At 37.6% G+C, this 12,400-nt stretch overlaps 1 protein-coding gene across 1 annotated transcript in view; it reads right to left on the bottom strand.

Moving 5' to 3' along the window:
* LOC123559649 (DNA polymerase epsilon catalytic subunit A-like) overlaps nt 1–12,400 on the bottom strand; it is a 105,137-nt gene that overhangs the window by 42,346 nt on the left and 50,391 nt on the right. The window contains exons 20-27 of the mRNA XM_053552523.1: nt 9,142–9,290; nt 8,505–8,597; nt 6,760–6,904; nt 5,008–5,208; nt 2,956–3,108; nt 2,242–2,367; nt 1,090–1,178; nt 747–849 (exon numbers count right to left, since the gene is read on the bottom strand). Of these exons, the coding sequence (XP_053408498.1) occupies nt 747–849; nt 1,090–1,178; nt 2,242–2,367; nt 2,956–3,108; nt 5,008–5,208; nt 6,760–6,904; nt 8,505–8,597; nt 9,142–9,290 (1,059 nt within the window). The remainder of the gene's footprint in view (nt 1–746; nt 850–1,089; nt 1,179–2,241; nt 2,368–2,955; nt 3,109–5,007; nt 5,209–6,759; nt 6,905–8,504; nt 8,598–9,141; nt 9,291–12,400) is intronic.

Below are 12,400 nucleotides of genomic sequence, written 5' to 3'. Positions count from 1 at the left end.
TGTATACACATACAGTTACACAACTGCTATGTTTTCTTCAACCTTTGAAATACATGTACATATTTTGGATATTTATTCCACGAAGTTGTTAAGTAGTTATTATGCATAGTGATTATCCGCAAGCAAACTTTTTTTTTTTTCAAGAACGACTTTCCTTATTTATACTGTTATATTGCTGAAAGTTATTGAGCAGAAACAAGTTTTCTTATTTTTGTGATAGTGGCCTTAACCTGAATGACCTCAAATACAATTGCAACCTTTTGTCTCGATAAAAGCTTTCAACAAACCAAGTCTGGTGCCAACAGGTATACCTAAACTAAAGATACTAAGAGGAAATAATTTTTCTACTTTGACACGGTCAAACTCAATTTCTGTATGTATATTATTGACTGTCAAGGTATATAACTCCAGATTACTGCTTGAAACCCCAGGTGCATAGCTTCACATGCTGAATAACAACCCTATGACTCTAGCTCGAATACTTTTGATGTATAGTTTTGACACAAGTCAGTGGCCATAACTATGGCCCGACTGAGTAAAAGCCTGAGCAAAACCTCAGGTACACAATTTCACATGCTGAAAAACATTCCTGTAACATGTAATGACTGTAAGTAAACTATTTTTTTAGATACGCAAGCCACAAATCAGGACGAACAGACAGACAGACGGACAAAGGCCAACTGTAGCTAAATAAACTGAACAAACTGACCCTTGAACAAATAAAATTGTGTAATGAGCAACTTTACCTCTCTTATATCAAAACTGGTTGTTCCTGGTGCTTTCAGCCATTTACGCAAGTAATGTTTCTTTACTCCAGGCTCAGCTTCAAATATAGTCAAAGGAACAGCCCTGAAATGCACAGACATATTTATAAAAATAATGTATGAAGTTAAAAGCTTTGAATGTTCACATATTTCTCAAAAAAAATATCTATCTATAATATTTAAACCAAAGTGCAAATGAACACATAATTTTTACATAAAGAGTATTCTCAACAAGAAAATTTAAGTCTTCCTAGACATGTAGCAATTTCAGCTGAAACAGCGATTTCCTGCTGTATATAAATATTAATTTTCTGGTCATTCATACCTTTCAGTTACAGGTGCTCCATCTGGTTTCTTTGAGATGACAAATTTACAACTGAGTCCTGCATCCTTGACCATCTGATCACCTAAAAACTGCAAATAAAAACAAACTTATTTGATACAAAAACTCGTTTTTTTTCCATCACTATTTAATTTTGTTTTGTTTGTTTGTTTGTTTTAGGTTTAATGCCGTTTTTCAAAAGTATTTCAGTCATGTAACGGCGGGCAGTTAACCTAACCAGTGTTCCTGGATTCTGTATCAGTACAAACCTGTTCTCCGCAAGTAACTGCCAACTTCCCCACAAGAACCAGAGGTGGAGGACTAATGATTTCAGACACAATGTCATTTATCAAATAGTCACGGAGAACAAACGCCCCACCCGAGGATCAAACTCACGACCCCGCGATCCGTAGACCAACGTTTTTACCTACTGAGCTAAGCGGGCGGGCTATCACTATTTAATATACTAACTGTTATCAACTCTCTTAAGATAAATAGAAATATACTACTGGCACAGCTTAAATAGATGACAAGGGGGCCTCTGTGGCCGAGTTGTTAAGGTCACTGACTTCAAATCACTTGCCCCTCATCGATGTGGGTTCAAGCCTCACTAGGTGTGTTGAATTCTTCATGTGAGGAAGCCATCCAGCTGGCTTAGGGCAGGTCGGTAGTCCTACCCAGGTGCTCACTTGTGATGGAATAATGCACAGAGGGGCACCTGGAGTCTTCCTCCACCAAAGTGGTCTTAATGTAATGCAGGGTTTTTTCTAGCCAATTTGGGAACATAGCCTATACCCCCAAAATTGGGAATTTTGACACGTAAATGTTCAAATTGGGAAATATTTAGTCCCATAGGATATAGTAAGGATGTGTTTAAGCACTTTCTCATACACTTGTTTCACATTGTACAACCTCTTTAACATACTCCATTACAAAATTGTCCATAATTTGGTCAATTTTTGATGAAATTTTTTTCAGAATGTAGATTGGGATTTTTTACACTCATTTTGGGAAAAAATACGCTTTTTGGCATTGGGAATATAGCCGAATAACGGCTATAAAAACGGGCAAAAAAAACTCCTGTAATGAAATGCTGCTGAGAAACAGCATAACATATAAATCAAATATTACAAAATCAATGTATACGACATTTACCTCTGCGAGTCTTTTAGCTGTACTTATTGATGTAGATTTTTGAGAACCATAATCTTCAAGTTTACGAGACATGCTCCTCTTCTCAGCAATAAGTTCAAACAACTCGGAATCTGGCATATTCTGTGCCTGTAAATTAATTCAGTGAACTTGTATGAAACAGAACCAACTTACTTTTAAAGTACTTACTGGAAAGAAAGAAAAAAGTTTTACTCCAATAGAAGAAGAAACAAGAAGGCCATAATGCCCTTAAAGACTGATCTTGACCTTCAAAATATGCCAAGACACTCAATCATTAAATTCAAAAATTTTGTTAGGACACAAGATAACAATTAAACATACAGCAATGGACTGTAGAAAATTCAAAATAATATCTTCATCCAGAGATATCCAAGAAAAATATGAAATGCAGAAAGGACAGGACGAACATTTTTTGAAGTATACAAAGGGAACTGTTTTGGGGGGGGGGGGGGGGGGTTTCAAAACAAAAAGTCAGATATAAGAAACGGTTAACTGAACTTGACTTTAAATATGATCCTTAAAATCTGGTCTAAGTTTTAAGATAACCTTTGTATTGCTTCCATAGATATTAAAAGAAAGAAAATTTTTAAGTTTCCAGACTGAGAAATTCCTGTGTAGCCTCCATTCCCCCAATCTGACAAACCTTATTTGGTGTTTGTTTAATAACCAGTGGCCTATAATAAATTAAATTCTCACCTTACTATAAAGTACATCCAACCAATAATCTGCCACTTTTGCAACAGCAGCATAGCATTCATCAAGTGTTTTTCCCTTCAGAAAAGCTTCAAATACAGATGACTGAAAGATCTTTATCAACTCCAACTCTCCACGTCTTTTCACCTCAAATCCCTGCAAAGTAACAAAAGGAATCAGAAAATTTTACTTCTGCAATAAAGGAACTTTTTTTGTTGAAGCTTTTAGTAGACCCGAACATACAATCAGCTATTTCCGTTTTATTATGTAATCCCTGATACGCAATTTTAGCATTAACAGCTGGTACAGAAAGTCATATGAGCCTATAGCAATTAGAGAAACTGTGAGAACAGCATGGATCCTGACCAGACTGCACGGATGCGCAGGCTGGTCGCAAAGCCACTATGTTGGTTTTCCATGGCACAGCTCATATGTTTATAAGAGCTACTACATTAACAAATGAAGACTGCTAAAGTAGAATATGGAGAAAACTCTTACATAATCACACAAAATTTTCAGAGTATAGTTATGAGTCCACTGCCTTAAATATTCTCTTTGCAACGTCAAATATCAAAACATTATTATAGCAGTATGTATTCCAAGATCTTTAAATTTCACTAACACCCTTCAAGTTGGGATTTTTTGCAAAATTGTCAAAAAATTTGGAAATATGAAATGAAATTACAAAATATAGAAGAAAAATATATTATGTCACATCCAAAAATTGATTGCTAGCAAACAATGTCATTTATCTTAACAAGAGCTGTCACTAATGGTGACAAATGCCCCCGCAGCACCTTGACCTTTGACATGGACCTTTGACCTGGTGACCCCAAAGTCAGTAGGGGTGGTGTACTCAATAAGTACTATCAGCATGTGAAGTTTGAAGGTCCTGGGTGAAGTGGTTCGCGAGTAAAGTGCCTTCATGCAAAAAGTTAACGTTGGCCCCTGTGACCTTGACCTTTGACCTGGTGATCCCAGTCAGTAGGAGTGGTGTACTCAATAAGTAGTACTATCAGCATGTGAAATTTGAAGGTCCATGGTGCAGTGGTTCGGGAGTAAAGTGCCTTCATGCAAAAAGTTAACGTTGGCCCCTGTGACCTTGACCTTTGACCTGGTGACCCAAAGTCAGTAAGGGTGGTGTACTCAATAAGTATTATCAGCAAGTGAAGTTTGAAAGTCCTGGGTGCAGTGGTTCGCGAGTAAAGTGCCTTCATGCAAAAAGTTAACGTTGGCCCCTGTGACCTTTGACCTGGTGACCCCAAAGTCAGTAGGGGTGGTGTACTCAATAAGTACTATCAGCACGTGAAGTTTGAAGGTCCTGGGTGCAGTGGTTCGTGAGTAAAAGGCCTTCATGCAAAAAGTTAACGTTGGCCTCTGTGACCTTGACCTTTGACCTGGTGATCCCAAAGTCAGTAGGGTGGTATACTCAATAAGTACTATCAGCATGTGAAGTTTGAAGGTCCTGGGTGCAGTGGTTCGCGAGTAAAGTGCCTTCATGCAAAAAGTCAACGTTGTGACGAACGAACTAACGGACGGACAGTTGAAAACTAATATGCCTCCCTTCGGGGGCATAAAAACTAGAAATGTGTCAATGAACAGGGATGCCCCTGCTATGTGATGTTAGAAGTGTGAATATTGTGAGCAATGGCAAATTGACTACTGAACATGTATGCTGAAGTTTTGGACTAGAAAAGAAATATGTCCATACATATTTATTTCACTTTTAAATTATCAAATATTACATTGCCTTGTTACGGTGAAAGTTTGTACTAAATTACTTGAACATCCTATGCATATAAAGTTACAGACAAGAAAAACAACATAAAATCTTTAATCTCCAAGTGTCATCTTTACCTTTGATATTCAGGGGTCTAAGTACGGTATTATTATGGTGAAAGTTTGTGCTAAGTTATCTGATTATCCATCTAAGTGTACAATAAGAGGGCCCTGATGGCCCTAGATGGCTAATCTTTACCCTAGTGACCCCAAATATATGTCCAGACAAAGATTTGTAACTCCAATTAAGTTGATCAACAAGGAGAAAAACCTTACTTTAAGCTCAGCCAGAGAGCCATCAAAATTGAAAACAGCGTATCTTTTCTTTAACTTCTTTCCTTCCTCCTTTGATGCTGGCAGAATCATAGCCAGGTAGGGTCCATCTACTTCAAAGAAGATAGAGTTCTCACTTCGCACTTTATACTCCATAGTTGCTGGGTCTACAAGCTCTTGGTATTGGTCGTTAGTGAAGAAATCCTGAAAATTTTTAACCAATATGTCGAACTGATGAACAGCTGTATATTATCTCTTTAATTTCTGAAATGCTTAATTTCAAAAGCAAGATTTCTGTTATACATGAGTAATGAAATCTGTAGCGGGGGAAGGGTGTCAGGTGGTGGTGGGTTGAGGAATTTTGTGCGGCTGCTGTAACAGGATACTTAGGCAAAAGACATTAAGTGATATTTTGAGAGTGTTTTTTGGTTTTATTTTTGTTTATTTCTGAAGTGGGTTGGGGTAGGAAATTTTGATTTGGCAAACTTCACGTAATTTCCTCATTACCGTATTATATATAAAGTTTCAAGTCAATACCTTAAACCATTTTTGGTCTGCTCTGGACATATTTGGACAAGATTTGAGCTAAATCTGTGACCTTGACCTACTGACCAGTCATGTGCTCTGCATATGGTGTCATCACCATCTACCTATATGCCAAATTTTAAGCCGATACCTTGAATGGTTATTAAAAGCATGCTGTGGAAATACAATTTGACTGACGGACAGACAAACATGCCATCATAAAGCATATCCGTTTTCCAACAAGGTTCGTACAGAAAGCTCAACAAAAAATTGAAGGAATTTTTAAGGACTTTTCAAGAATGAATCATTTACACTAGCTAGGGAGGATGCTATTCACCAACTAGAGTGAACATCAATGAAGCAGTTGATGAGAAATTAGTATTCTTTCTGAAGCTCTAACGGCCCCCAAATGCAGTCAAGCAGATCCACCTGAGAAAACTTCAGAAAGATCCATCCAGGCTTTTTATTATTTCTAGTGGCTCCTGAAACGGGCCAAACAGAACCATTTGAACAATTTTCTTGTGAAATTCTAACCAGTAGTTTATATCAATTGTGGACAATGGACACTAGACTCTCGTGACCTAGATTTTGATCCTAGATGACTCACTTTCAAAGCAGACACAGATTTCATCACAACAAACTATTTGAAAAAGTTTCATATAGAGTAGCAAACATGGAATGTGGTGTTTAAAAGGTTTTCCTATGATTTGACCTGGTGACCTAGTTCTTTTACCTACATGACCCAGTTTCAAAATCAACATCGATTTGATGAAGTTCACCCTTCTCTAAACGTTTTTATCATTAGGTAGAAACTATGTCCTCTCAAGTAACAGTGTTAAATAGACATTTCTATCATCTAACCTAGTGGTCTAGTCCCTTACCCAAAACTCAGTTTCAAACTAGACCTAGATATAATAAAGACACATTTTGGCCAAGTTCAATAAAGATCATGTATAGCCTTTAATGTCTACAAGGGTCTTCAATGATTTGACACTGTCACCTAGTTTCTGAACCCATATTACAGTACCAAGTTTCGAATTACTGAGTATCGAAATTGTAACCTCCAGTGTGTTTACAAGTCAAAACATTAACAACACAAAATGTAGGACATAGAGTGATTACATTTGTTTACTTTGAGCATTAAGTGCTCAGGTGAGGTAAAAAGTCGGCTTTTATATAAAAAATTAAAATCAACTTTTCTTGTAATATCATTAAACCAGAGCAACTTACCTTGACCATAACATTAAGCATGGCTCCTGGATAAGAAATGGTGACCTTGGGCTTTTTTGGGTTTGTAGTTTTCACAACATAATTTTCTGGGAACGTGGCTGGTAACACACACCAAATTCCATCTGTGTCCAATTCCAAAGGTCGACTAGAATTTCAAGATTACCATTACTAATGGATAATAGTTCTATGGTTTCTATTCCAAAAGTCATCTAACCACATGAAATTAACAATGTTAAAACTTAGAATACTATCAGAAGTGAAAAGAAAACAACCTTTCCATTCTACTGGCATAATTTGTAATCTAAAAGGTCATTTTATGATGCAAAGGATTAATGTGAAGTTTTGAAATCATTATGGTCCAGTGTACTACAGGTTGAGTTTGGAAAAGGCTCGGAGAAGAACTTGTTTGACGTTATCCTATTTTTAGCTCAGACAAACCCAAAAGAGGCCAAGGGCCAATTTGAACCATCTGAACAACAGAGAGGTCATTACAAGGATAATACAGACCAAGTCTGGTGAAGATTCATCATGAAGTCACAGGTTTTTTTTGTTTTAGCTTACAAGACCCCTCAAGAGGCCCAGCTGTGCAGAACCAACTCAACAAGCTCATGAGAGGACCTTTCAAGGCTGCTACAGACCACGTTTCGTGAATATTCATCAACTGGTTCATGGCAAAAAGATAGTTTTCTTTTTATTTTTAGCTATTCTAGCCTGTAAAAGGGGCAAGCATAACCATATAATTATAACCATTTGAACAAATTGAGAGGGCATCACACACAAGTACAGACCAAGTGTCATGATGATCCAAAACTGGTTCATGACTTCACAAGCATGCTATAAACCCAATTTGTTTAAATCCCTTAAGTGGGTCATGAAACGAAGCTGTTTAAAGTTTTACTATCTTAATTGCTGGCAGCCTTAAACAAGGACAAGTGCCCCATTTCAATAAATATGGGAAGAGGATCCTATCAGGATGCTAGACAATGAGTTTCGTTTGAAGCTGACCAGCAGTTTCAGAGGCGATGTTTTAGTTAAAATGTTGACAATGGTTGCCAGTGACCATACGCCTATACTAATAGTTCACCCTGAACAAAGTTCAGGCAGGCTTAAAAAAACTTCATTATGGAAATTACATCTGAAACAAGAGCTGTGACAAATGCCCCCGCAGCGCCTTGACCTTTGACCTGGTGACCCCGAAGTCAATAGAGGTTGTGTACTCAATAAGTACTATCAGCATGTGAAGTTTGAAGGTCCTGGGTGCAGTGCTTCGCGAGTAAAGAGCCTTCATGCAAAAAGTTAACATTGGCCCCTGTGACCTGGTGACCCGTCAGTAGGGGTCGTGTACTCAATAATTTAACATTGGCCCCTGTGACCTTGACCTTTGACCTGGTGACCCCAAAGTCAGTACTATCAGCATGTGAAGTTTGAAGGTCCTGGGTGCAGTGGTTCACAAGTAAAGAGCCTTCATGCAAAAAGTTTACTTTGGCCAGTGTGACCTTGACCTTTGACCCCAAAGTCAGTAGGGGTCGTGTACTCAATAAGTACTATCAGCATGTGAAGTTTGAAGGTCCTGGGTGCAGTGGTTTGCGAGTAAAGTGCCTTCATGCAAAAAGTTAACATTGGTGTGACGAATGGACATTGGCAAGACGAACGGACGGACAGTTGAAAACTAATATGCCTCCCTTTGGGGGCATAAAAAGCATTACTTTCTACAAAACTAAACATATAAAGAAATGAATGTATACCCAATTTGTTCAACAATTTCTCTAGCTTTTGTGATGATATTTGCTCCAGTATAACACACAATTCCTGCCATCTCCATACTGTACCATCGTGCTCTACAATAAACCATAAACATACTTGCTCTTAATTGGATTTATTCAATTTGAAAATATTTGTCAGTGTTGCAAACATTTTACATCAAACTAGAGCTATCACTAGAGGTGATTAATATGCCAATATACCTCTTCAATACAACGGAAGTAAAATCTTGTGGTTACGACATTCGACTGAACTAGTGATCCGGGTTGTACACTCATCCCTACGAGTTTAAAGATGCTTATTTTATGAAAATCCTCTAGTCAACAGAAGTCATGAAGTGGTCTTTGACCTCTGTGACTTTGCCTTGGCCATATGGTTTTGGTTGCACTCTACATGCCAATGGGCAGTAAACAATTGGTCCTGATCTTATGAAAATTCTTCCAGCAGCTAAGAAGGTATGGAGCTAACATAAATTTATGCTATTCCCTCTTTGACCTCTAACAGTGACCTTGTTGTCCATTTAAAAGGAGAGGCCGATACTCAAAAGGCTGATGGACCAAGTAATTTTCCCATAAGATACTTTGCTAAAAGTAATGTACTTTAAAATAATTGTTTACATACCCTTTCCTCATTACATATCCATAGAAGGAATTGAGGATACATTTATGTGCCAGCTGTAGGGAATCATACAACACTACCATACCATTTGCCTTCTTGATCTCAGATGCGTCACCAGAATCTTGCGCTTCGGACAACTTTTTCTTCCATACCTAAACAGTAACAAGATTTAAATGGTAAGTATAATAAAATTCTGAACTATAGAAACATACACTGCAAAAATAAATATTATAATAAATAACGCAGTTTAACAGACATCGCGAAAGTTACCAAAAAAGGCCGGACATTCGGTCCGGCACTGCCTGAAAGTATGCCGGACCGAACATTAAATATGAAATAAACAGGAATCTTGCTTCCTTTTATCAGTATCTGGAGCAATGATATAAATTTCTATCTTCTTCCCAGTCAGTATGCAGCTGTTGATATGTTTTTCTTGTATCCTATCTGATCTACATTGTTTTGGATTCAAAAATCCCAAAAAATAATTATTTTGAAAAGTGTCCCAAAAATATGGAGACAATAATTATCATCAACCCACCTCTGTTCAAAGCGGGAAAAAAACCCAACAAACATTAACAGTTATCGGTAATTATTCTGCTGATAAAGTAAGTATTGGCCTTGTTTTCGTCATCAATTAACCCCCATCCCCGGCCCACCCCCCACCCCAACAGGGCTGAAAGAAGTGTGTCGGTATCATGGCATCTGAAGTGGAGATCAAAGCGTTATAGTTGCCCGAGATTGTTATGGCATTACGTCATGTTTTCGCGCCATGTGACACATCACTGTCTGATCGTACCGCCTCGGTTTAAATGGCCGAGAAGAAATCAGTAAAAAAAGAATCTTCTTTAAATTTTTAATAGCGAATGTGCAATATCTCATATGAACTAACAGGTAAATGTGTCAAACGATAATAGTGGATATCCTACCTCTGTGACCTATTTGCCCTCAAGGAATTTACATTATTGTTAGAGAAGAATATCTTACACGGTGTCGTGTCAAAAATACATCTACAAAGATTCATTTACTTATTAAACTTATTAAAAACCACAGCGACATCATACTGCTTTATCTTAAAACCACATTTCTATTTACGTTCATGAGGTCACGTAACCTATTCTGCCGCACAGAAATCTGTTTGCCTAAAATCTTTTTACTCGATGTATTTAAATAGCTGCCGCTTTTTCATTATTTAAGATTTTTTAATTCTGTTTTTTGTACTTTCTTGTCAAAAGTCTGAATTGTATGACCATAGTATGTATTATTTATTTACTTTTAGAAATAAATAAATAATAAAGATCGCGCTGTTTGAAATTTTACAAATAATTGTATGAAAATTCAATCGTTTTTATAAAATTTTACCTACATTTCTGTCGATATCTTAATAAAATCGTTATAGAATTCAAACTGTATTACTTCTCAAGCGGTGTTAAAAATTTGAAGCGATTATATTAAACAAGAGGACCATGATGGTCCTGAATCGCTCACCTATCCCCACATGACCCAGTGTTGAACTGAGTATGACGTCGTTATTTCTATTATTTGACATAGTGACCTAGTTTTTGAGCACATGTGACCTAGATATCATCAAGATAAAAAATTCTGACCAATTTTCATGAAGATCCATTGAAAAATAAGCCCTCTAGAGAGGTCACAAGTTTTTTCTATTATTTGACCTAATGACCTAGTTTTTGAAGGCACGTGATCCACTTTTAAACACGACCTAGATATCATCAAGGTGAACATTCTCACCAATTTTCATGAAGATCCATTGAGAAATATGGCCTCTAGAGAGGTCACAAGGTTTTTCTATTTTTCGATCTACTGACCTAGTTTTTGACCGCACATGACCCAGTTACGAACCTGACCTAGATATCATCAAGCTGAACATTCTCACCAATTTTCATGAAGATCCATTGAGAAATATGGCCTCTAGAGAGGTCACAAGGTTTTTCTATTTTTTGACCTACTGACCTAGTTTTTGACCCCACGCGACCCAGTTTCGAACTTGACCTAGATATCATCAAGGCGAACATTCTGACCAATATTCATGAAGATCTCATGAAAAATATGCCCTTTAGAGAGGTCACAAGGTTTTTCTATTTTTAGACCTACTGACCTAGTTTTTGACCCCACGTGACCCAGTTTCGAACTTGACCTAGATATCATCAAGGTGAACATTCTGACCAATATTCATGAAGATCTCATGAAAAATATGGCCTCTAGAGAGGTCACAAGGTTTTTCTATTTTTAGAACTACTGACCTAGTTTTTGACCCCATGTGACCCAGTTTCGAACTTGACCTAGATATCATCAAGGTGAACATTCTGACCAACCTTCATGAAGATCCATTGAGAAATATGGCCTCTAGAGAGGTCACAAGGTTTTTCTATTTTTAGACCTACTGACCTAGTTTTTGACCCCACGTGACCCAGTTTCGAACTTGACCTAGATATCATCAAGGTGAACATTCTGACCAATATTCATGAAGATCTCATGAAAAATATGGCCTCTAGAGAGGTCACAAGGTTTTTCTATTTTTAGACCTACTGACCTAGTTTTTGACCCCACGTGACCCAGTTTCGAACTTGACCTAGATATCATCAAGGTGAACATTCTGACCAATTTTCATGAAGATCTCATGAAAAATATGGCCTCTAGAGAGGTCACAAGGTTTTTCTATTTTTAGATCTACTGACCTAGTTTTTGACCGCACATGACCCAGTTTCGAACTTGACCTAGAATTTACCAAGATGAACATTCTGACCAATTTTCATAAAGGTCCCATAAAAAATGTGACCTCTAGAGTGGTCACAAGCAAAAGTTTACGCACGCACGGACGGACGGACGACGGACGCTGCGTGATCACAAAAGCTCACCTTGTCACTTTGTGACAGGTGAGCTAAAAATGAATGCACTACACGCTTTTTTTGTGTATGTGTCGATAAACAAAAGTAACGGCGATGTAAATTAGATATTAGACAGGTAGCACGTGCTCGTGGAATGGAAAATTACTAGCGTGATTTTCTGATAAATAGAGTCGATTGTGTTGGTCAGTGATCGATTAATTTTTCAAGCTTTGTTGAATGATGGCAACCTACCCCCCCCCACCCCCCCACCACAATTTCCAGGGCTCCGGAAATTTTGATAACTCAATCGGTCCGAACATCGGCGCTACCCCACTCACCGCATTCCCAATATTACATATTTTGTAAAACGTGATAGAGTAAAGAAATCAGCATGTCATGCATTAAAACTGAGTTAC

Source organism: Mercenaria mercenaria, chromosome 10 (assembly GCF_021730395.1).
Source record: "Mercenaria mercenaria strain notata chromosome 10, MADL_Memer_1, whole genome shotgun sequence".
NCBI lineage: Eukaryota > Metazoa > Mollusca > Bivalvia > Venerida > Veneridae > Mercenaria > Mercenaria mercenaria.
This window is presented reverse-complemented; position numbering and strand designations above follow the sequence as displayed.